We start from the raw sequence: 27004 nt of genomic DNA on the forward strand, positions 1-27004 counted from the left end.
ATGTATATAATAACATGGTAGCATTAACCTGCGAAGACCTGAGCTTCTGTCTGGGGTGCATTTTTTGATTCATTTCTCCTTTATATCTGGGAAAAGTAAGACCTAATAAGTATAAAACCTAAGCTAGAAGTTTGGTTGTGTTTGTCATGGTTTTCCTATTTGTTATTAGTGTAATGCAACTGAAAACAGCAGCAATCAAAAAAAAAAGTATGAAAGTGTATTGAAAGTCCAAAAAGCTCCATAAGAAAATAGATGCTGACAGCTTGTCCATCATTGTCCAGTCAGCCAGCCTCCACCTCCACAGGGAACAGGACTGAGCTTCTTCAGCGGTCGTTGTGGCGTTGGTGTCTGGTGTTAGCTCTGTTAGCCATGTCTGTGAATAGCATGATGCTACTCCGCCTTCTGGTATTCCCTCTGTTGCTGGGTTAGCACGGCTAGCTTTTCCATCTTATTGTAGATAGATCTTACGTTCCCAATAACGATGGATGGAAGGACAGGTCCATGTCGTCACTTCTTAGCTCACACCTGAGAACCAGCACGTCGTCCTCACCTCCTTTGCCTCAGCTTGTGGGGAAACATCCGGCCCTGCACTAGTTAGCATTGACATGCTACAGGCTGCTAACAGCTGATCTCACATGTATACAATGCGGTCATGGTTACATGTAGGATCTCCAGATGAACACAGGAGCAAAAATAGTAAAAATGTCACTAAAGACAAAACTAGATTGGTGTTCATGACTAACAAATGAACAAGTACAACAAAAAAGAGATGAAACTGCAACTACAAGCAAATGCTGTAAGTAACCCGTATCTGTATGAACATTTCATTTAATCAAGAAACAGGAAAGCAGTTTAAATCTTGTGTTAAATGCTGTGAAGTGATCCCTGAGAGCACATATTTCTGTAAAGCCACTGTGATTCAGCTCTGCAGAATGCAGCAACATAATGATCCTCAACCTTCCCCTCCATCTGAGAAAGGCAACATTTAGCGTTTAAACCACAATACTGTTTCAGCCCTCGCTGATTTCAACATTTGTCAGACCTTTATTTTCTCTTGGATGAATTTCCCCTGCACGATTGCCTGCAGCCTCAACAATCCCACCTCCCAAATGACGCACACATCCAAAGCAAATGCCCCTCAAAGTTCTGAAACAACAGATTCAGGCAAACTGTGAGGATTTAGGCATGTAGCCCACAAACGGGGTCACACTGTGGGTCACAAACACTCTGATTCTATCGTTTTTGTTTACTGTGTCACACTGCAGACGTGTGTGTGTGTTGCAGTCTGGTTTTGCCTTGAGAGAATATCAGGAGAGGAAAACCTGACTGACTTCAAAGTTCAGGGGTGCACAGAGAGTTCAGCTGGTTACAGTAACCTGAAAGGCCTCATTGTTGTGCTCCCACCTTCCCATCTGTCTCTGCTTTGAATTCCTCATTCTGGATCCCTCTGTGTTTTCTGTTATCTTTGATAAGACAGGACTTAATGATGCGTCTCTGGGAAACAACACCAGGAAAAATCACTTGAGCGTCCATTATTTTTTTTCCGTTTTTTATCAGATTGATTCCCTCTATCTCTGTTGTTTTTTCCTTCCATTATCTAATTACGCTTCATTTTGTTGCCAGGCTTGTTTATCACTCAACAAATGCGTACAGATGTTGAAATACTTTACTCAATGGTCCTTATGGAAGACAGGATTGATGTCGCTGTTGATTGAACGAGTACGTTCGGGAAGGAGTAACACGGAGGCCAATGAGGAGGTCTTTACAGGTTGACTTTCAGTCCTGTACAGGATCCATCTTGATAAGGAGAGAAGTATGACTTGTATTCTAATTTTACTCTGTGAAAAAACTTCCTGTTTGTGGAGAAGGTTGGAAGAAGGTTTGGATTACATAACTCCCAGCCGGACTTTAGTATCTTTCCAATGAGGGCCAAGGAAAGAGTTCAGGAAGAAAATCAAGGATGTTGTAATTTACATTTTTCACATGATGACCCGCCAAGTGCTGTCCTGTTCTTCAGTCACGATCACTTTTCCATTGGATCATTACACTTGAGCTGATCTAACGAACCTGTGCAAACCCTGCTCACGTTTAATACACATTTAAATGGGAAGTGTCACAATGTTGTGACATGATGGAAAACATACACAATCATATTTCATCTGTCATATAGCTGAAGCTATAAAAACACATTCAAACTATATTATGTGATTAAGAAAACATATGCATGTCAGATGGAAGTTAGTTTTTCAGACTTAAATCAGGATTTATGCGGCCATATAAAAGTTTTCACATAGATTCAGGAAGGAAAGGTCCTGGAAAGTAAGCTTAAAGTTTCATATCCTATCATAATTCAAATAACAGCTCTGTATCATTTCCAAGTTTACAAATCTCAGCAGAACCCAACTCTGGTTTATGTAACCCTCAAAGGGCTTACGGTGTGTCTGAGTGTCACAAACTGTGTACCGAATGCTCAATCAATCAAGTCAAAGTGGGAAATTCTACCATTCCAGTAAATCAAAAGCAAACAAAGCTGGTGGTAAAATGATGTTGTTTCAGCAGGCTTTGCTGTGCTATTACTCTTCAAATATGACATGGATTCTGGTGAGGGTTTCAGCAGGCATTTTAATGAAGGGGTCAGTCCAGAGTTAGCTGTGAGGGCTAAAAATGAGAAAAACACTGCAGAACTCAGTATGACCGCAGAAACCACAGTTTTATCCTCAGGCTGAAAAAGTTGAGAAGTTTATCGTGATACTTCAGTTACTGTTGAACGCTTTGCCTCCTCTTGTATCTCTGTCCTGAAGTATCTAAAAAAAATGAGGGGTCCCTCTCTGATAACACAATACTTATCGAAGGTTCAGGGATTTAGTGTTTCGACATGTAAACAAACCACTCTGCGATCAGCCGTGTGCAGAAGATCGCTTTGAGATGTCTGGGATGGAAAGGGTTTTCTATCTTCTTTCATTTGCACTTATAAAACAGAAAAACAGATCTAGGCACCAGTGTAAACAGTACCCTGTCAGGTCTTCATGCAGCTGAAATGACCATTGTATCTCATTATTACCTTTTGATTCATATTCTATAAAAACCAAAGATCCTATCAGATCCACTATGTCACAATATATTGATCAGGGGATAAACTTCTCATGTCTATATCTATAATATAACGTAGTTATGACTATTGTGTGTTCTATACTCACATTTACAATTTCCATTTAATTTAACACCTGTAAAAATGCAAAAACGTATTTAAAGAATCTATTTTTAATATTGTTAATTGATTCAGACAGTAAGGAGTTTACACAAGTCAAGACACAACACAGTAATCACACATGTGGATATTATGAATGAAATACTATTATACCTGTACTCCTGATCTGAACTTCTTAAATTGACAGCTCTGCATCAAAGTCTGTCCCATCAGAACTAAAAATGATGATGTGAAATCTTAACATTGAGAAAAGAAGGGATGGCTTCTTTTCTAAATGTTAAGTTTTTAGTGAAAAAGGTAAAACTGAAGCAACACTTATAGTAGAGAAAGCAACTTTTCCTCAACAATCACGTCAGATAGTGGCCTCATCGAGTCATGGTAAACCCAAGCAGCAACCTCCGGTCTAAGAATATGAGACAATGCAGAAGTGCTAATATCTGCTGTTGAACGAGTGTCTGCTTGAGGCTGGCTCCAGAAGTACCGGAAGTCACATACGGACGAAACCACAAAAACTTGTTTTCACAGTAGAAATTAACTTATTTACAGCCTGGCTTGAAAAAAGTCTCCTATCTGAATCGCTAATTTTACTATCGGCACCCACTGTACAGGGGTGAAATTTTCTAACTCAGCAGTTTAGAAGATGTTAAGATCTTGAGCTTGCCTCAAAGCCCCCGTCACTTCCAATATGGCAGCTATAGCCGATCTGCTTCAAAAATCTGTTTCAGCGACAGACAGGTGACGTCGGGGAGACTGCGTCCATTACTTATACAGTCTATGGGTAAAAAAGACAACATTTCAGTAGGGTGAGTTTAAAATATAAGAGAAGTAAAAGAAGTCAGAAACATCCAATCATATGCATCCTCACTCATGTATGTTAGCCAATAGAGATACTGTACAGGTCAGCATGTGGCTTTAATGCATGCGTTCTGTGTCCACTCTGTTGATTTTTGTAAATATATCTTTTAATTTTATGCACAACCTTGACACAGACCTTGATATTGGGTGGACAACCACATGTCCACATTCCTAACCCACCTGTGCAGTAGCCCTGTTAGATAACATGGATGAGGATGCATATGATTAGATGTTTCTCTTAAGCCCATCCTACTTTTATGTTGTCTGCTGTATGTTTCATATTAAAGGCCACAGTCTGACACATTGTGTCTGGAATAAAGTTGTTCTCTTTAATTCAACTGTTGCTGGAATTTTGGGACTTCTTTTTCCTCTCACTGCATCTGGGAAGTAGGTGAAGTTGTGCCAAATTTCTCCCTCTTTCCTGAGTTATTCATAAGGACACTCAACAGGAAACTAACAAGCCGGTTTTGTTGCAGACACTCATTTGCGTCACTTTTAAGACGCATCATTTCTGTTTATTATGCTTCCTCTCTGTGTTCCTCCTTCTCTGCCCCAGTCTGGTGCGCACAGAGCCACAGGAGCTAACAAGGAAAGCTTTATACTCCTTTTCAGTATGTTTTTATTAATTACAGCTTAATGTTTGCGGAAAATCAACCTCTTGACATGATTTAGTGTGAGAAAATATGACATGTCCCATTTGTTTATATGGAGGTAGGGTTTGTGACCTTTGCTGCAGCCAGTATGCATAGGTAATGCATATCCCTTCTCTTGCTTCTATGGCACCGCAATGCTGCATATAATCCAGAAACATGACAGCATTGTTTAGTTTTATGCTAAAGCTGAATGACGTCATGGTTTTATGAAATGGTTTTGTCACTTCAAACCAAACACGATGCAAGAAAGAGGTGGATAAATAAAACCATGATTTATAAACTGACCCTTCTTCATGACCTCCTGTTTTTGATGTCCTCTGCAGGACTACGCCGTGTCCACCGTGCCTGTCCTGGAGGGTCTGCACCTGAAAAGCTTCTGCAGCATGGGGGGACCAGGCCTCATCGTCATCGGCTCCAGTGAACCTGCACAGAAAGCCCTCAAAGTATGAAGTTTGTTTCACATTATCCGTGCATGTGTTGCATGTGCAGCGAAAGCATCATCCCATTGCTATGCTTTCCCCCCCCCCCAGCTGTCACCATGGAAACCACTGAATCAATGTAGCAGCATTGTTTTCACATCTGTGACGCACATTGACGCAGCTGATTCTTTTTCTTTTTAATTCTCCAGTTGACTCTTGGCTCTGTGTTGGTATGAACAGCCGTGTGTGTGCGTGTGTGTGTGTGTGTGTGTGTGTTTTTTTTTTTCTCTCCTGCTTTGCAAAGTATTCAGCAAGAAAAACACTACAAGACAGGACATCACACGTGTTGATTCAGAGCAGACTCCCTCGTCTCTCGCTCCTACAGCTGGATTTCTGCTCCCCACTGCAAGCACATCGAAACCACCTGTCACCTTAATCCCCTCTCATTAATTCATATTCTCGGTTAATCTGAGGGGATTGCCTCTGGCGCTCACACTCCAGCTTCAATTACGAAGGCATTGTCCTGCCATTGAACAGCTTTAGCTCATTACTGCATGAAAGGATCCTGCATCGATCAAGCTCCATTGCAACAAAACAATAAACCCAGGGGACGCTGCTCAGCTCACACCCTGATAGAGAGAGATTTTTCAAGATAAATCCCAGCCCATCCCTCTGATGGAATTATCCCTAAAAGCCCCAGACATCAACACGTGAGGCGGCGTGTGTGAACTCCTCTTTGATGCCACACATGAGTGAAATGCAGTGAAATATGTAATGCAGCTAATTACATAAGTATGGAGAGTAACACATAAGCAAAAACACCCCTAAGCCTTGACAGATCCAAACTTGGCATCACTTTTTTTTACAAACCCTCTGGTGTTATATCCCCCCCTACTGGACAAAACCTGCACACTTTAAATTACATTAAATCCAGTTTATCACAGAAGAAGTTACACTGCAGAAAACTGAAACCTTATCAAGTGTTTTGTCTTATTTAAGAATAGAATAGAATAGAATAGAATAGAAAACACTTTATTTATCCCTAAGGGGAGAAATTCAGGAGTCACAGCAGCAATCAAGAAAACAAAAGTAAGAAAGTGTATAGAAAGTGCAAAAAGGTCCATAAGAAAATAGATGCTGACAGCTTGTCCATCATTGTCCAGTCAGCCAGCCTCCACCTCCACAGGGTCCAGGACTGAGCTTCTTCAGCAGTCTGTTCAGTCTCTGTCTCCTGGATCCTGTCTGCTCACAGCAGGTGAAGCTCTTCCAATGTGGCGTTGGAGTCTGGTGTTAGCTCAGTTAGCCATGTCTGTGAATAGCATGATGCTACTCTGCCTTCCGGTATTCCCTCTGTTGCTGGGCTAGCACGGCTAGGTCGTCCATCTTATTGGAGATAGATCTTACGTTCCCAATAACGATGGAGGGAAGGACAGGTCCATGTCGTCATTTCTTAGCTCACACCTGAGAACCAGCATGTCATCCTCACCTGCATCTTTTCACCTTTAGGGGAAACATCTGGCCTAGCACCAGTTAGCATCGACATGCTACAGGCTGCTAACAGCTGATTTCACATTTAAGCAATGCAGCCATGATTACATGTAGGATCTCCAGACAAACACAGGAGCAACAACAGTAAAAATATCACTGAAGAAAAAAACAGTTTGGTGTCCATGACCAAGAAATGAACCATACAAAGTAATGACCCACTCTAAATGCAAAGATGACGAAAAAGAGACGAAAAAGAGACAAGGAACAGACAAGGAAAGGAGAGCTACTGCAAAAGGCAGCCGCAACAAACAGGGCGGCAAATCTGCAAGTGTGTTTAGAGAAAAGTGATTGTATTAAGACATTGTTTTAATCTTGACAAGCACATTTCTATCACCCCACTGGCAGATTTTTGTTTACGTGTTACAGGCAGCTTAGACCTTTTTTGTCTTTAATTTACTCAAAGCAAGACATTTTTCTGGACCGGTAAGGTAAAAGGGGCTCATATCAAGTTTAAAAAGACATTTTCTACTAAAAACAAGAGAAAAACACTTGATAATATTTCAGTTTTTTGCAGTGTAATCCACGCCATCTGACAGCTCAGCCTAATAAATGAAGTACTCCACAGCAGGTCAGATTGTTAGTCTGATAAGTGTGTTTACATCCCTGAAGTGTCCACAAGAACTCAAGAAATCTGTGAATAAACTCACATGCTAAATGATTTAGCATTCCAGCATCGACTCATTAAAATTCCTGTCTGTTTGATCACCCCAGTAATTAGCTACTGGGGCGAGGAGTGGTCGTCAGCGAGGCCTAATGACGGGCTGCTCGCTTTCTAATTACGGCTTATGTCACCCTCTCCTGCAGCAATTAGCTCCTGTTTTAAAGGACTTTTAACGACCCTGTATTCGTAATTAGGTAATGCTCTCTTTGTGGGGGGAGTGAGATCTCGTGAATGCTGGTTTTAATGAATTCAAAGTGCTTGTTTTGGATGGGATGCAGCTCTTACGGCATCGAGGCTCCATGTGTTTGTGGACAGAGACACTTTGTGCGTATTAAAGTTGGAGCCTGACTCATTTAGTTCCTTTCTGGGGAGTTGCATTTTGTTGCCATTAGCTCCTCTCTGACAGTCAGAGTTTCATTCGCAGTTTCCTCTTAATAGATTTCTCTGACGGTAACTCGCAGAGATCATAGTGTTTATATTCGTAGACCAGGTGTAGTCTTCTGTCTGTGTTTAGCTCACCCGAGGCTGAGGATACGCGCTGACCGGATGGATTTCATCACCCATCTGCCGCTCTCCCTGCCAAGCCTCACTCACGGAGTCATCATACAGAAATATCCCCTCTGTCAGCGGCTGCAGCACCCACTCCCTGTTCCCTCCCACACACAAACACCTCCCTCCCTGAACGGGACTCTCAGGGAACTCTCCGGCTCACAAGTCGGCCCTGTTTGGTACATGAGGTCATCACTCTCCGCTGGTCAGGGTTTGGTCTTCGCCTCATGGATTGTGCACACTATATACTTTATGAATAATGCTCGTAGCCACCATGAGGTCACCCATGGGCTTGTCAGCTTCTTTTTTAAACCTCCAGTTCGTCATTTTGGCTTTCCCCAGTATTGATTCTTCGGAATCTGGATGTGACCATTTTAGGACTAAAGGTTGCTTAAGAGGAAGAAGAGTTTGTCTTTTCAAATCCACTGTTAGATCAGGAGTTATTTAACAGGATTGTTAGCTACCAAGTTGTCCCCAGAGTGAAATGAAACCCCTGCTGGTAGCTGACTGCACTTCTTTATTAGACTAAAAAGAGCTCCGGGAATGTTGCAGACTCACGCCTCACCAACATCTCAAGTCAGAGAGGAAGCAACTGGTGAATATGAAACCAGGTAACTTAAAATAACCGTCAACCTCATCACTACCGCCTCGTCCTCTGCAACACGCACGTGCCCCCCTCACATAAATCAAAGTATCATGAACATGCATCCAGATAATAAGCCAGATCTGGCAAGACCAGTGTGTTTAAATCAGGCCGTCCTGGAAACCAGCCACTGTCTTCAGGTGGCAACAGCCGACGTGACGCTGTTGTCCTGAAGATCTCATCCAGACTGTTCGTAGTCTGACTGAGAACTTTAGACTTGAAACTGAGTTTGTTTACATCATCTCCACACAGATCATTAAATTTTCTTATAAAAAAGCACACATATGGTTTTAGAGATCAATAATATCTGATGGACTCTTGGATTTCTGCGCTGCAAAAAACTGAAATCTTGTCCATAGTTTTTGTCTTATTTTAAGTAATGATTGTCTTATTGTTCTCAATATGAGCCACATTCCACTAACCAGTCCAGAAAAAAATGTCCCATTTCAAGATATTTAAAGACGAAATGAGGTCCGATTTGCTTGTAACAAATAAAAAATCTGCCAATGGAAAAAGAAAAAATAGCTTGAAACTAGTATAAAGTCTTGATACTTGTTCAAAGCAATACAGACTGGAGGTGTCCCAGTCTGTATTGATATCGGGTATCAGTCCGATATCAGCAAAAAAACAAGTATCAGTATCGTATCGGAATGCATCTAAAATCTCCGATATAAGCAGTTTCTGTTACCCATTGGTTAATAATAAATGAGTCAGTTTTTCCTAATACCTACTGTTGCTGACAACTGTTCTTTGTTTGAATAATATCACTTAATCAAGCCTTTTCTAACATGACAGACATACTACAAAATAAGTAATAAAAGTATGCATGTTTAATGCTGATAACGTATTGGATTATCATCGTTATCGGCCAATACTCAATGCTTCAGCATCAGTATCGTATCGGAAGTGAAAATGTGATATCGGGACATCCCTAATACAGACCTCATTTTTGTCTTTAAATAACTTGAAACAAGACATTTTTCTGGACTGGTCAGGTGAATGTGGCTCATATTGAGTCTGAAAAGACATTTTCTTCTGAGAATAAGACAAAAACACTTTGCAAGATTTCAGTTTTTCCCAGTGTGCACTGTGCATGTAAGTTTTGCACTCTTTTAAAGGTGTTGTGAGGATGATCAGTGATAAAGATCTGGTTTCCCATGAGCACTATCACCCACTGTCATAAAGACATGGCTCTGGGTAAAGAGTGCATTTGTTTCAGAGGTAGATCTTTTTTTTTTTACACCTCTTTTTGTTGTTCAAGACAACTTTTGACGAGGTAATGTGATTATTTGTAGTTACATAGAGCTATTTAAATCAGGAGAGAATTATTCAAGTTATGAACAGATTTAATGAATGAATGCAAATAAAGTTTGGCAGTTAGACCCCATCAAGCATTGAGCAAAATAATCAATGTAGGGGGTGCAATGACGTTATGAATTATGAATATCCCCTGATGGAGTCTAGACACTGGTGGTGGTGAGTCTTTAGAATACTGGATCTGGAAGATTCAGAGAGGACACTTGGCTGCGGACTGCTGGGCTGATGACTGCTGGGGTGCTGAGCAGAACTGAGCGATGGAGATTGATGGAGATTTTTTTTTTCTGGAAATTTTAGCGGCTGAAAACAACTATCACCGCTTTTTTCCTGGCTGTCCGTCATGTTTGTTTACACTGAAGTCATGTTTTACCACAAGAGATTTGAAATATTGAACGTGAAGAAGCTGAAGCTCTACTGAAGAATCTGTTAGTGTGTGGTGTCCACACTGTAGGATCAGAAGAGAGAGATCTTGTGCGATCCTTGTTTTGTTATCATCAAGTGTGTGGTTACTAACTTTCAGAAGTTTTGAAGAATCCTGTAATGTCTGCCAGCCTGGAGGTGAAGAGGTCACAGAGAGATGGTAGATTGCAGCCAATCACCTTCTCAGCAGAGCAGATGATGCGCTGCAGCCTGCACCTGTCCTTTGCTGTGGCTGCAGCCTGTGATGAAGGAGGAGAGGATGGACTCTGTGATGGCACCATCATGGTCTTTGGCAGGTTGAACTTCTTCAGCTGCTGCAGGAAGTTCATCCTCTGCTGTCCTTTCTCGATGAGGGAGATTATTTATGCACAAGATGATGAAAAATATGGGAAATATAAAACGTCTCATAGCCCTACTCTCGTGTTTTACATAACACATCAGACATGCTTTTAATCCCCCTCCCCTCTCTTCAATCAAACCATTTTCACCACTGAAGGATGCAACAATAAAGCCTCAACATAAATCGATTCTATTTCCAGAGCCTAATGTGTGTCATGAAGCAATAACACAAACATTTATGGTGCATTAACAGGAAGCAATCTGAATTTCACTTCCCCCGTTGACTCAGAAACTGCCTCTGGTTGGATTTGTCTGGTATATACATGCTGCTGTTGTTCATCAGTGAAAAATAATACAGTAAAACTTCTGAAGGTTTCCCGGCAGGGATTACTACAATGAGCGTCACACAGACTCATTCCAGACGGATTGTTCTGATGACCAGGATGGACCCGCTCACGTCCGGTAAACTGTCAGTGTTTCTTTGTTGGCCGGTCCCGATTGTCATCATACAGGGAAGGATTTTATTACCTTCCAGTAAACATTTTGTTTTGCAGCTATGGCTGCACACTTCCTGCTGCCCAGTTTACACTCTGTGGATTAACTGGAACTCAGCCACTGTCCAGACGTGAGCTGCTGTTGCTGATTTGCTGGAGCTTTGTGCTTGGTTGAGGGCCAGGATGACTTTGCAGGGAAAAAAGGCACACATTTTTTTTGGCATATCAAAGATGTCTGGAGGAAAAACTGATGCCAGGCAAAGCTTTAAAGTCTTATCTGAAACTCTTTGACATCATTCTGGATGATTTTCACCTCATGTGTTGTTTCCTACACTGTAAACCGAGACTTTGTATCTAATTAAAAGATTTACTTACAAAAGACTTAGATAATTCAAATTTGATTGCATTACTTGAGTGCTTACTTATTTGTAGACATAGTCAAATGTGTGAATGAGTTTAACTTAAATGCCCTTAGAATACTAAGGGCGTATTCAGACCTGGACTGTTTGGTCCACTTTAAACGGACCAGGGTTTGTTTCCCACGCTGGTGCGGACTTTTCATGCAGGTGTGAATAGACACAAACGAACCCTGGTGCGGACCAAACAACCGGACCGAGACCCACTTTTTGAGGTGGTCTTGGTCCGCTTCCAAACAAACTCTGGTGCGGTTTGTGGTTCTCTGGCGCAGGTCTGAATACAAACCAAGGTCCATCCGAACTAACTACAGGATACATGCGCCTTTTGGGCCTATAAAGCCACCGTACCTAACCGTCTTTGGTTCATACCTGATCCTCCGTCTTCTGATTAGCCACGTTGTTGCTGGCATGTTGTGGGTCAGGACACGCAGAGCAAAGCGTCTCCTTGCTGCGATCATTCGTCTTCGCTGTTCCAAAATTGTAAACGGTGTTGTTAAGCTGCTTTGAAGGAGCTGCTCTTGAAACTGAAAATGATTTTGCAGCTCTAATAAGAGCACAAACACACATGTTTACCTCCATTTCCGAGTCAGTATTCTGTGTGCCGCCTTTGTCAGTGCTGTCCAATGAAAGCACTGATCGTCACACACGTGGATGTGTTTACAGAATATAGTCCACTTGCAAAAAGTACAATCTGAATACGAACCGCACCAAACGAAAAAAATAAAGTCCGCTTTTGGTCCGGACCAAACAAGTGGACCAAAGGACTTTTCTGGTCTGAATACAGCCTAAGTTTCAGCCATAACCACGCCCTTGCATCTTCATTGCCTTGGGAAGAAGTGCTATTTGAAATTTTAGATTGCAGATAAAGGTATCTTCTCTCCAGCTCCATCCTCTGGACCGTTAGGTCAGTTAATATTGTTTTCTCATCGTCATGACTGTGTCAGTCGTAACTGTCCAAAACCACACGCTTGAAAATCTTAAAACTTGCAGGGATTTGTAAAGCAAGGCATTATTTCCTTTGACTTCTCAAGTAATTGTTTGAAGTTAAAACTTCTGGTGTAAAACAGAATAAGATGTTCATTTTATTTGCTTTTTTTTTGTTGAATAGAATTTTCTACTGCAACCTTTGTACACATTTTGAAAATATTAAAGATGCTATGAGGAGGATCTGTTTGAATCGCACTTCCCTCGCCACCTTGTGGCCTGGAGTTTCACACACACTGTCATAAATGACTTCTAGCGAGGTGTGTTTGTTTTGGAATTAAATGGAGATCAGATAAAGACACATTTTCTTAATTCAAGACAACTTTTTACTGGATACATCGCCCCAGGTAAGGTATTTATCAGTACAGTTACTTAGTGCTACTAGATTGAAACGTGACATCAAGCAAACGTTGTAGCAACCAGCTAGATGTTAGTGACATCAGCAGCCCGGTGCTCTGACGTATCTGGAGGCTAATGTGACAACAAGTAAAAACTGTCAGTTTGTAAGTAGTTTAGTAGCTGTCTATATTTAGCCCAGCTGAAAGCCCGTTGCTCTAAGACATGTCTGTAATGTGTAATGTTAGTAAACCCTGATTAGCTTTGTCCTGCCAGTCATCTACCAATCAGTGCTAACGTAACCTCACTCTTCATTTTATTGATAGACTCTCAAGTTTGAACAAGGCTAATTAGCCTTTAGCTCGGGCTGTATCACTCTCCTGTTTATCTTTCTTCTGCTCTTCTGTCCTTTTTCTGTCTGACAGTTAGGCTCCTGTGTCCACCATCACTACAAAATTAATCACAGAAATCATTTTCAGCTGAGAAAACACAGATCTGTTTTATTTCTTCTCTCTACTGAACTTCATCGGCTAGCGTGGTGTTGTCATAGAGACTTAGACGTGTCGTAAATCAACCGGAATTTTATTCATCTCACTTGTCTCCAATAGAATAGAATAGAATTGAAAATACTTTATTTTTCCCCGAGGGGAAATTCAGGAGTCACCGCAGCATTTAAGAAAACAAAAGTAAGAAAGAGTACAGAAAGTGCAAAAAGATCCATAAGAAGTTAGATGGCGACATCCCGTCCACCACTCGTCCACCACTCTCCAGCCCAGCCGGTCTCCACCTCCACAGGGTCCAGGACTGAGCCTCCCCAGCAGTCTGTTCAGTCTCTGTTTCCTGGATCGTGTCTGCTCACAGCAGGCGAAGCTCCTCCAATGTGGGGCCGGCGTCCGATGTCAGCTCCGTCAGCCACGTCCGTGAACAGCACGATGCCGCTGGGTTAGCACAGCTAGCTCGTCCATCCCACGGGGCTAGATCCCACGTTCCCAACAACGATAGATGGAAGGACAGGTCCACGTCGTCGCCTCCCAGCTCACATCCGAGAACCAGCACGTCGTCCTCACCTCCTCCTCCTCAGCTCGAGGGAAATCATCAAGCCCTACACTAGTTAGCATTGACATGCTACAGGCTTAGGTATAATAGGTGGTGCTTTTGTAGTTCCCTGAGTCATTTGGAGATGAGGCCAGAGTAGGAGTGTCATCATGTGTGTAAAATTGGGAACAAATTTGACAATGGATGGACAAAGATATTACCCTCATTTCCAGAGGGTGGCGCTATTTTAGTTGCAAAGATTTGGGGTTATAGAAGTGTTGTGAGATGGGCCTTGATGGTGTGTGTGAAATGTGAAGAAGATTGGACCTTATACGACAAAGTTACTGTGGCTTCCTGGTTCTTGGCAAGATTTCCAAGTTTGAGGTGGTGGCATTGACACACCCTTGAACAACAGGACATTAAGAAAAATTAAGTCGTACAGTAGGTTACTCTCAATTGTCCGTAGGTGTGAGTGTGTGAGTGAATGGTTGCCTGTCTCTGTGTCAGCCCTGTGATTGGCTGGCGACCAGTCCAGGGTGTACCCTGCCTCTCGCCCAATGACAGCTGGGATAGGCTCCAGCCACCCGAGACCCTGAACAGGATAAGCAGTTCAGAAAATGAATGATTGAATTAATGAATGAATGGATTAGTACAGTCGTTTAGGTTTAATTCAGTCAAATTTTCTTTATAAGTAAATTATTCTTTTAAGGCAACCTGTTTCCTTAAAATTTTTAAGCAAACTTGACTCATGTGGTCTTACGGTGTATCTTCAGATGAATTAAAAATCTCCACTGAGCTTGTTTCCTGACCTTTTATTGACCGGCTGCACTCGCCCACCATGAACAGAGAGCCAACTGTTCCATTCGTCAGGTGAATTTTCTGAGCTTTTAATTACATTTCATGGATCAGAACTTTACACGCAGACATTTTCCTTACATCCTGAACAGTTTTTCCCTCCCTCTTTATTGAGGAAATCTGATGTTTTAGAAATGGGAGAGTGGAGCAGGAGCCCGTGTGATCTTTGGTGGAGTCAGTGAGTGTTTGTTCTCCCTCTCCGCCGATCTTAATCCCTGTGTGTGTGAGAGACAGTGTTGGCGGTCACGCACATGGTCGGTGTTTTCATTTAGGGGCTGCTGCAATCACCTCACACACGCACGCACATGTGACCTGGGAATGTGTCTGGTCTACGCACAGAGAGACATGCACACACCTTTTCTAGTCCACCCTGCAGCTTTCTGCAGAAATGGCAAAGTCAGCTCCTTTAACGTTCATTTAGTTTATTTTGACGGGTCACTCAGATGCAGGGATTTTAAATTTAATCTCTGAAAATCAGAAATGGGTTAAAGCATTTAAATGTGTAAAAATAGCGTCAACTCTCTCAATTTACTGCTATAACGTCTGTGTTGCTTCGTTATGGTGTTTGTTTTAATCGCTCTTCCCACAGATCGCTGTTCCATTTCACAAGTCCAGTCTTGTGACAGTTTTTCCCCCGGATTTCTCTTTAACGACGGGATTTAATGCTCACACCAACCACACAATTGTTCTTCTATTTATCCCAACCAAAACAGAGTCACTGCATGCCAAAGACATAAAACGTGTCACTTCCTGTGTGCCAGATAGATTTTCCCAGGAAAGCCCTCAGCGAGTAATCGGAACAGAACATTTGCTGTAGGGTTGAACCAGTTGGCAAAAGACATTAACATGACACAATAACTTCATTTTCTCTGAGCACACACGTCCTCGCAGAACGAGGGCTTTCTCTGTCATCGCCCTGCTCCTCCCTCCAGCAGACACAGTGAGTGGGAAGAGAAATGAAAACATCATCAGCCACAAACCCCATTGTCTTCCTGAGCCGAGCTTTTTTCATGAGAAACATCACGACATCACATACAGTCACAGCCGCTCCTCGAATCGTGTGTATGCGTCAAGCAGACGTCACATCATCTGGTTGCGGTTGAATTCTATGTTTGTGTTTTGATTCACAGAAGTGCTCTTCTCTTTTCGTCTGTATAAATAAAGGGACTGTGAGGAGTTTAAGTGATCTTTAAAAAGTCCCTTCTAGATGCCTGATCGTAATGTACACTTTAAAGTGAGATTATCAGCGCCTATAGGTTGCTTCAAAATGCTACTTTTTTGTAGTGATGGTGGACACTGGAGGCTAACTGTCAGATAGAAAAAGGACAGAAGAGCAGAAGAAAGAGAAACAGGAGAGTGATACAGCCCAAGCTAAAGGCTAACACAGGGGCTAAGCTGTTTGTGCTAATGTTGATTCCAACCCACAGTCAGCAGTTATTCTGCAGTGGTCTGTTCAAACTTGAGAGTCTATCAATAAAATGAAGAGTGAGGTTACGTTAGCTCTGATTGGTAGATGACTGGAAGGACATAACTAACCAGGATTTACTGACGTTACACATTACGGACATGTCTCACAGCACCGAGCTGTCAGCTGTCGACAGACAACGGCTCCACGCAACTGTTGATAAATACCTTACGATAGCGTGTTGCAAAAAGTTTTCTTAAACAAAGAAAACTTTTTTCAATCTCCTTTTAATTCAAAAACAAACACACACCTTCTTAAAAGCAACATCTTCACGACAGTGTGCGTGAGACTCCAGACCACTAGGGGGCGATGCAGTCCAATTAAAACAGATCTTCCTCACAGCATTTTTACATTTTTTATAAAAATGGCCAACCTTGACTTCTTGTCATTGGAAAACCCAACCTGTTCAGAGATCACTTCAGGCCTTTGTATAAAAAGCTCTTAATTCTCTTTGGCAGAATTATGGGGCTGAAGACAAGTGACCCCCTGCTGGGACTCACTAATAGGCAAGCGGAAACCTCCAGTCTAAGAATATGAGACAATGCAGAAGTGCTAAAATCTGCTGTTTCTGGAGTGTCCGCTTGAGGCTGGCACCAGGAGCACCAGAAGTCACATACACACCAAGCCAAGAAAAAGCTGTTTTCACAGCATAAATTAACCTATTTACAGCCTGGTTCACAAAACTTCTCCTGTCTGAGTCACTAATTTTACTACCCTCGGCACCCGCTGTACGGGGGATGATTTTTCTTTCTAACTCTGCAGTTCAGAGGTTATTAATATTGCGAGCTCCCACAATCAGAGGCACAGCTCAGGGTCACATGACAGACAGATGTACGCAAAGCCTTTGCCACTACCAATATGGCGGCTATAGCCGATGTGCTTCATTTTCCATTTCAGAAACAGACGGGTGACGTCGGGGAGACTACGTCCATATTTTATACAGTCTATGGTAATAGGCCAACTCAAAAGCAGACAAAAAATAAGTCAATTTTCATGTATGTGTACTTATTGCTATGATTTCTAAATCATCTGACTTGTTAGAGCGCGATTTGTTACAATGACCCTAAATGTAATACCTGGTTGATAATGTATCAGAGCACTGAGCAGGAAATGTATTTTAAAAATGTAATAAAACCCAAATTGTAACAAGTTGCTCCATTTTTGGAAAAAGTAATTGTGTGGTTTGGGCTCAGCGTCTTGTTACAATTTGGATTTTATTACTTTTTTTAAAATTAATGTTCAGGATGTTCTTACATACCAGGCTCTCACATGCCTTAACAACAAAAAGGAGAAGAAAAAACAAACATTTTCCGTTTTCATGATTTTCGATCAAATTTTACCCCAATTCTTGTTTATAAATTTACAATAATGGATGAAATATGCAACTGTTTTTGAATCTGAAAGGCATTTTGTCCCCCCTATCGGTCTGTCCCCCCCAGGAATGAGGTCATTTATTTATTCAAAATGAATTGAGGATCCAGTCTTTCTTATTGTCAGCCCCAAACATGCTGTGCTTATTTTTCCCCACACTTTTTATTTAAGTTTTGGCACTTTAACACATTTTTTTCCATTTATTACAATGAATATGTGCATCCTGGAATTGGCAAATCATTTTACATCATTCATTCATCTTCTGCTGCTTGTCCTGCATAAGATCACAGTTGGTTGTAGCTTATCCCAGCTGTGGAGAGGCGTGGTCCACCCTGACTGGCCGCCCGTCAATAACAGGGCTGACACACAGACAGACAACCTTTCACTCACACCTATAGTCAATTTAGAGTCACCAATTAACCTGATGACAATGTTTTTGGACTGTGGGAGGAAGCTGGAGAACCCACAGAAAGGCCCATCTCGCCTTTCTGGGATGCTAACCACTGCACCTTGATTTATATCCCTTTGAAAATGGTACACACTCAACAAATCAAACTGAAACTGCTTTTGCAGATCATCAAAGTGTTTTTGAACACGTTGATGAATCAGTAGCTGTTGTGGGTCATCAACAAAGGGTGAAGAACAAATGGGACTTGGTTTTCCACTCATCCAAATCTCACAACTCGTGAGTTGTGTTGTCTGTTTTCCTCTGGAAGATTTTTTTTCTGACCTACTTCAGTGCTCGGAGGAAGAAGATCAGCCAGATCTGAGCTCAGGCACCAAAGATCTTTGGTCTGTGGATAAACAAGGTTAAATATAAATCAGGCTCTTAAAATCGGTTTGCTCTGTCCATAAATCTTAAGTTTTGGCTCCGGCTGAATGTTTTCGAATCATTCAGCTTGTAAAGTTAGCAAACGGTACATCAGGAGAAGAAAAGTTAAGAATACCTCTTCTTTACTTCAGGTTTGAGCTGTGGGGAGAGCGGCTCTATACCTGGTGTAAATTTCACCTCCCAAAATACCCCCCTCTGAATGTCGACACTTTTTTAACACATTCCCACCTCCCCTCCCTCCACTCGTCTCGGAGGTATCCGTCCGCAGATGTTCTGCTCATAAACATTAAGAGGCACCTGTCTCTCCTCTGGTCATAACATCCTCACCACCCCCCGACTTCCACTTGGCAACACGGGCGTCCTCTCAGCCTCTCCTCCCTCCGCCGCCTCCCCCACCTGCCTCTCCTTTAGATTACATAAATAACATGACATCTGCAGAGGAAGAATGTGTGTCTGCTCCTGTGTTCTCCATTAGGCCCCCTCCCCCAGGCCTCTCTGAGGGCTCTGACCTGCAGGAAGACCTGGTTCTGGCTTCGGTATTTTGGTGTTCAGTCTGATTAAAAGTGTCAAATGTTCCATCCACACATAACCTGCTCTTTATTCCTCTAAATGTCTATTTCCTGTTTGGTTTTGTCTGTTTGCAGATCATGCAGCAGATGAGCGACCATCGCTACGACAAGCTGACAGTGCCTGATGACCTCGCTGCCAACTGCATCTACATGAACCTGCCGAACAAAGGACACGTGCTCCTGCACTGCACATCAGAGGAGTTCCCAGAGAGTGTGAAGGTAAAACACTACATCCATGCACAGTCACTCTGTCTCATGCCCACAGTCACATGTTCATTTACAATCCTGAGGTCCTCTGGGAGGAACAAACAGCGTCAGGACAGGCGGGCTGGTTTAGTGGCTCACATTTAAAGACTACTTTCCTTTGTTGCCCTCCGTCCGGTTCAGACCTCTGAGAAAAACAAGTGGCCAGAGAGGGAAACCCTGCAGTATCCGTGTGGTTGTTTTACACCGACCGCAGCCAGCAGTGTGTGTTTTTTTTAACAATGTAACCTGCAGTTTCATGTGCAGTGACGCTTTGCGGACATGACTCAGAACAAAGACGAGGAGCCAGCAGCGATGGAGACTTTGGGGCTTTTTCCCACCATGAGTATACAAAACAGTACTTAGAGCTGCTATATTTACTGTTTTTGAAGTGGTTCTTCCTCATGTCAGATTCATTTACCATCTGAATCTGCGTCGAGGCACATCGAAGAGTCTTTGAGTTCCTTACTTTGGTCTCAGAAATTTTATCCCTCTGCCTCAGTAAAACATCCTAATATATAATTGGAGTGTATCACAGAAAATCAATGGAATATCCACTTCAAAATGCTTTTAAACTGAAATAATGAGCCTGAAAGTAAAGAATGTGGGGAGGGAAAGAAAAAAGGTGCCAGATAAAAATACTTAAGAAACCTAAACATGGGGCGCCAGTTTGGTGTTAGTGGTTAAGTCATGTCCACCATGTGCAGAGGCTGTGTACCCAAAGCTTGGGGCCTGGTTTCATATTAGACTCTCTCTGCAACACTTCAGGATTAGACAAGATGGGAAATAAGCAATTTTGGAGAACTTGCATCAACTTTAAGGAATAAGTACCACATTATGATTTCTGCAGCAAAGATTTAGTAAGTAGGATTCTGATTTACTCTTGAGGATACAGAATAAGTATCTCAGTATTACAAGAAAAGAAAATGTACATTTACTGCAAAAAAGCTGAAAACTGAAGGAATGTCCAAGTAAAAACTAATTGGACAAGTTTTAAAAATGAGTTTATGAAATGTACCTTTAACAAGGTGTATATTTTGTTGTGCCACATCATTAAGCAGGGTTTGTGCTTTTTCTCTGTCTTTAAGTCATGTCGAGATGCACACCTCGTAGGCGACTATTTTGTTTGAGTATGTTACGATTGTAGCCGCGAAACCAGGATTAACAAGGTTGGAGTGTGTTGAATAAAGAAACGAAGTGTCGTTTGTGGAATTCCTGCATTTGTGTAGAGGTAATGTTTTCCTCTATGATTAGATTAGATCAACTTTATTGTCCTTTGCAGGAAATTTGTCTTAGACAGCAGTACTACTGGCCTAGGACGCAATATTTTAAATGACAAAATACTAGACACATATAACAGTCACATAAGCAAGAGGTCGGCGGAAAGCATGGCCAGAAGTTATTGCGCAAGGATGTTAAAGTGCAGTGCTCATCACAATACACAGTGAAGCTAAGCAGAAACAAGTTAAAAACCGAGTTTTGAGGATAAGAACAAAACATGGCTAAAAGTCAGATAATAACAGTTAAGAACAAATAGAAGCAGATGATAAGTAAAATATGTAGAAACAAGTAAAAAAAAAAAGATAAGAAGTAGAAAATAAAACCATGGATAAAAGTGGAATAATCATAACATGTCAGTGACTGGTGGCAATAAATAGGCTAACAAAAAAATATATACAAGCATTATATATCAATTCAAGGAAAGAATTAATTAGATTTTTTGTTAAGCAGAGAGATGGATATTGGGAGCTGTCAACCGAGCTAAACCGAGCTAAACGGACTCAAAATCATTGCAAGGTCCACATAAACCTTTCACTTCAAGATATCATAAGCCAAAAATCCAACATGAGTTGCTTTTATGACTGAAACTAAATCTGCCTGTGGTGTAGGAAAAAGTTCTTGAGTGAATAGATTTTTGAAGTCAGGTCTGGTTTTTGGCTTTTGACATCTGAAAACAAAATATTTGACAATGGATCTTCCTGAGAGGATTGTATGTTTTGTTTTTAAACACAGAGCACTTCTGTTGAGTTGCATTTGTTGTCCTTGTTCTCTCTGTTTAAAGCGGCTGTAAGGAGTTTTAAAGTGATCTTGAAAAGTCTTCTTTCTAGATATATGCCCGATCATAATCCACACTTTAAAATGAGATTATCAGCGCCAATGAGGACTATTTCAAAATTATACTTTCTAGCTTCTTCGTAGCTTCCCGATCGGGTCAAGCAAGACTGGATTAATTAACTGCACGTCCAAGTCTCTGACAACACAACTCCAACTGACGATGTTTAGAAGAGAGAAGAGAGATTAATTTTGTCGTGATGGTGGACACTGGAGCCTAACTGTCAGACAGAAAAAGGTCAGAAGAGCAGAAGAAAGATAAACAGAAGAGTGATACAGCCCTAACTAAAGGCTAAAAGGGCTCAACTGTTTGTGATAATGTTCATACCAACCCACATACAGCAGTTATTCTGCAGTGGTCTGTTCAAACTTGAGAGTATATCAATAAAATGAAGAGTGAGGTTACGTTAGCTCTGATTGGTAGATGACTGGAAGGACATAACTAACCAGGATTTACTAACGTTACACATTACAGACGAGGGCTGAACGATTTTAGGAAAAGATTGAATTGCGATTTTTCTGGCAGATATTGTGATTTCAATTCAATTCACGATTTTCTTCAAATCAAGCTTTGGGATATTCACATGTAGGGCTGAACGATTTTAGGAAAAGATCTAATTTTTCTGGCAGATATTGCAATTCACCATTTTTTAATCATCAATAGTGATGATAAATAATCTGTTTTCATCAACTTCTACTCCTAAACAGAGGCTTTGTGTTGTTGACCTGCTCACCAGCACTTTTAACATATAGATTGTCTACAAATTTGTAAAACAGAATGTGTATAATACACAATAGATCCTGAGCGCTGCAAAAAATTGCTGCTTTGGCGATCTCAAAATTGCATTGTCTAAAATTGCGATTTCGATCTGAAAACGATAAATTGTTCAGCCCTATTACAGTTATGTCTTAACTGCACTGGGCTGCCAGCTGAGCTAAATATAAATGGCTACTAAACTACTTACTAACTGACAGTGTTTACTTGTCGTCACATTAGCCTACAGATACGTCAGAGCACCGGGCTGCTGATGTCGCTAATATAGCCAGCTGCCACAATGTTTGCTTGATGTCACGTTCCAAATTGTAGCACTACGTAACTGTACTGATAAATACCTTACCTTGGCGCATTGTATCCAGTTAAAAGTTGTCTTGAACAAAGAAAATTTGTTTTTATCTGATTTTTATCTGAGTTTGTTTGTTGTCTTGTTAGCCTACGGATACATTGTAGCACCAGGCTGCTGTTAGCGCTACATGTAGCAGGCTACTGACGTACGGTGCAGAGTTAAAACATTCGCTCGTTGTCACATTTCAAACAACAGCACTGTCCAATTAAAACAGATCCTCCTCGTAGCATCTTTAGCTGTCAGACTCTGAATGCATGTCTGAACGTCTTTCAGTGATGTTTCACATCTCTTTCCACAGTAGCCCGCCATGAATGATGTGTTATTGTCTCACTTCGTCTGCTGGGGTTTGGAAACTCTGAGCTCTAACCGTGTTATTTGGATACTTTGGGGTGACTTCACGTCACAACAAGTCAAAAAGTTTCTCACGGGATCGAACCCAGAAACCTACAATCTGCAGAGACAGTGCTCAGACCTCAAAATGTACTCTGTGGTGAAAACCCCAACCTCCGCCGACTATTTTTAGAAGGAAGAATTCACATAATTATGCGTCTTTGGACTCACATCTATGGTGAAGGCTCGGTTTAGTTCCAGGAAAATTATCTGAGGGAATTCAACTTGGCAATAATAACAATCTGTCATGCTTCCTGCTTTGGTGGCAACTTTCAATGGATCATTTGGAGCAGCATTTGAGAGATATATGATTGCTTGGTGCAGTTTCCAGTTTGTTATAGAGTTTAAACCCACCAGATGTTGGTCTGGAATCAAGTCTTCAGTCCAAAGCTGTGTTTAACTCATTCTATCTTAAAGAAAGTGGGGAAAATGAGGACAGGAGGTATCAGATACAGTAGGAAAGTAGGCTAAGTGTTGACGGAGCGGACCATCAGGCTTTGTTTTACAGTAAGTTCATACGTTTCCCAGCAGAGCCTCTTCCCTCATTGAGATGTGGGGATTACACATTCTGCACAGTTTCTGCTGCTTTCTAACTCTAAACATGGTCTGTCCTAATCTCCGCTCTATTTTTAGAGTCTGCTCATAAAGTTACATAAGAGTTCTTCATTAACAAAGGCAGGGGGTCATGAGAGAGGAGTGGTGGGGTCGGAGGGGGCGGAGACAGAGCATCTTTAATGGGCAGCAGCAGCAGAGACGGCTGCAGGATTCTTAGTTTGCAGATAAAGAAACGGAGCAGACAGAAAGCCCAGTGAAAATAAGAAGCTCCTACTGTGCGGGACCATGCCACCCTCCGACCCAACTTATAAATCTCCACCGCAGTAATGAGAGCTCGGCTGGAAATGTTCAAAACAGGAGACGCTCTGGGGAGAGAGATGCTATAAACAGCAGGGGGTTTACTGATGTTGTTCTGGGGGAGTTACACAAAAGCACAACTTTCCCTGAGCTGACCCTATGACGGAGTTTAAGCTTCTGGACCGCGTTGTTTGGGATCACCCTGAAGAGTTGAAAACTTTAAAAAAACGGTTGAGACACATCAAGTCAATGTGCACTCATCTTAAAGTGAAGTCAGGACTTAATGCGGTTTGTAGGTCAGGATTTCCTCAGTAATCATTTTTATTAAGGTTTTAAGGGGAACAAAATTATCACCACAGGCGTACTTTTCTCCAGAACAACATGAACGTTTCCCAGGTACAACCTGAACACCGATTAAAGAAGTTTCCTGTTGAAAATACGCCAGAACTTGAAGAATAACAACCATCATACCACGTCATTCTGCTCAATAGATGGCTAAAAATTAAAAACAGAAAGTTTTTTAACTTAAAGAACAAATGAGGTTAGTGAGAGGTCAGGAATACAGGATTGGTGTAGGATTATCTTAAAAATGTACACCTTGTGAAGAAGGAAGAGTTTTATGTAACATTCGAGTGTGACTGTGCAGATCTATGTTTAATAAACAGGAAGAGGTTTCTAATCCGTCCTTATTCAACATTGAACAAAATGTCTTTGGTAGAAGAAATGTGGAGTAATGAGGTAAAAGAGTTCATTGTCTTTAAATATGGCGACTGGCTCAGCAGAGGCTTCGTCAGCCATGCTGCGTCACAAGATAAGAATTTTGTTTAGTTGGACCCTCTAACTCTGCCGCAGGGCCCCGCTCAGTATCACAGCGGGGTTGAAGTGAGAGTTTAAAGAGAAAAATATCCTGGTTTGGAAGTGCTTGTAGGAAAACACTGGTTTTCTTCTGGAAAACGTCCACGGGGTGACACATTACTTTACGAGGGTCTTTGGAGCATGTCGTAATAGTTCTCACTACCATCATTTTTCAATTTTTGCCGGGAGAGCAGGAAGCCTTCCCGAATGCTTGTTCTCCTACTTCACTTCACATTTTGTGAGCGGCTGCAGGGCTTTTAAATCACAGCACATTACGGGTTGACAAGCAGAGTAAACAAACGTACAGAGAGTGTTGCATAAGTTCTCCCTGCTTCACTCCAACGGCTGCCAGCTGAGCTGCTTCTCGGCCTTTTCTAATTAACTCAGTTAAACCCTGGCTGGACATCACCTGAAACACTCTCACAGACCTGATACACAAGCACAGAGTGTAGAGGTAGGGGAGAGTGTTTTAACATAACAGTTTGTTCACTGGTTGAATTTTAAATTACATCATGAAGAGATGGATATTCACTTCTGATTGGCTGCAAAGTGTTGATAAGTTTTTGGCAATGCACAACTTTCAAGTACACTAAATTCAGCTCTACTTTTGATGTGCTGTCTAAAAAGTTGGCACAGTGTCACCAATACTCCAGAGTGAACTCCAAAAAGCTGTATATTACCCACAACATCCCACCCAAAGATGCAAGAACTTTTACAGCTGATGGAAAAACCACTTCCATATTATCCACCTTTGGTTTAAAAAAGTGAATTAGTGGTTTATAAGGACTGTCATGAATTTATAGAAGTAAACACCTCTTTTATAACTGGAAGTATCAAGATTTACTTGTATTTCTTTTGCATCACTTCACCTCTATCTCACAGACTTTCTAACGTGAGTGTTGTTGTATTGTAGTTGTAATACCAACTCATTCCAGTAGATGGTGGTAATTGGCCAAAACCTGCCACCCAAATTGACAAACTGAGTTTGATTTTGCCAGGCACTACTACTGTACTAGGCGCTTTGAAAAACAGCCTAAATGACTTTTAGCAGGCCATGCTTTGGAAGATTTAACCTGCAAAGGCCACTTTCTACTCCCTTTACTTACAGAAATGTAAGTTTTTCAAACAATGTTACCATCACTGCTGACATACTTCATACTTACACTACATACCTCAGTGTGTCTTTTATGTTGGCATTGCTGTTAACCAATACATCCACCAGAGGGGGAGCAGCTCAGAGTCAAAAGTTTAGGACAACAAAACTCAAAAACAAACATTGCGACTGTGGAGGAGGCATTGATAATGTATCGCTTGCATGAAAGAAAAAATGGAGGCAGCATTGTATGGTCGGTGCTGCAGTTAGATACATCGCAAAAGTTCTGCCATTGTTTTGTCTTCTTATGTCTCAACTTCCGGTTGATGGAACACTGGCACTATGGATGGGAACCGAATTAGGTGCTTTGATAGGTACCGACTGGATTCTGTCAGAAGTACCGGGTACCAATTCACAAAAAGTCAAAAGGTACCATGTTTAGGTACCTAAACGCATCCTTGTGACTGTGAGAGAGTGGAAGAGTTGGCGATTATCCATGCTGGACATGAACACAGCATTGCAGAGTTATATACTGAAGAATGAATATGTTAAATTAAAAAATAAACATTTTATTACTAAAGAAATTGAATTTTTTTTCCCCCTTAAACACAAAATTGGTACCGTTGAGTACCGATACAGATTGCCAGATACCAGGCATAGGTACTGTATTGTTTCAAATGTGAAAGGTACCCATCCCTAACTGGCACGTCTTGCTGCTGCCACTCAACCACAACTTTTAACGTGTGTTTTTAAAGTTCCCTAGCCACTTCATGGCCATACTAGTTTTCTATATTGGGATTCGAAACTTTCCTCAAAACCGATCTGTTTCAAGTTGCTTTCTCCACTCTCTGATCCATTTTAACTTATTTAACTTTCATGTTTATGTATGTTCATGACTGTTTCCTTTTAAATGCATTTTTTTTATTAACTGTAAGGCGACCTTGATTGTCCGGAAAAAAATAAAATTATAATCATTACTAAAGCTATGTATCGGGTAGTAACAGCAACACTGCCCCCATGGTTTTCGGTGGTACTGCTCCGTTTGGCGCTTATCCGTAAGCTTTATGGAAACGTGCAGAAATACAGACAAAATAAATGCAGAGCACAGACATAAGGCTACGTCTGTATCCAGATCTGTATGTAAGGTTGAGCATAAATGAGCTTTAAGAGACCCCAAGATGCAAACAGCATCTCCTGCTCCGGTGCAATTTATATCCTAGAGAATGAATATTCAGGTATTGGTCAGTTGAACCAAGGAAACTGAGCAACAGTCTATTCAAAAAGACATGAAACATACATATATTTTTTTATCAGGTGGCCGTACTCACAGGGCAAAGCACCTCGATGTCTCCATTATCAGTGCAGG

At 41.5% G+C, this 27004-nt stretch overlaps 1 protein-coding gene across 2 annotated transcripts in view; it reads left to right on the plus strand.

Annotated features, from left to right (window-relative positions):
• ddah1 (dimethylarginine dimethylaminohydrolase 1) overlaps positions 1-27004 on the plus strand; it is a 156556-nt gene that overhangs the window by 128491 nt on the left and 1061 nt on the right. For both annotated transcript variants that reach the window (XM_074668392.1, XM_074668391.1), the window contains exons 5-6: positions 5040-5159; positions 19045-19188. In XM_074668392.1, the coding sequence (XP_074524493.1) occupies positions 5040-5159; positions 19045-19188 (264 nt within the window). The remainder of the gene's footprint in view (positions 1-5039; positions 5160-19044; positions 19189-27004) is intronic.

Source organism: Halichoeres trimaculatus, unplaced genomic scaffold (genome assembly GCF_033239565.1).
Source record: "Halichoeres trimaculatus isolate MK-OKI-2021-1 unplaced genomic scaffold, fHalTri1.1 fHalTri1_scaffold_4, whole genome shotgun sequence".
NCBI lineage: Eukaryota > Metazoa > Chordata > Actinopteri > Labriformes > Labridae > Halichoeres > Halichoeres trimaculatus.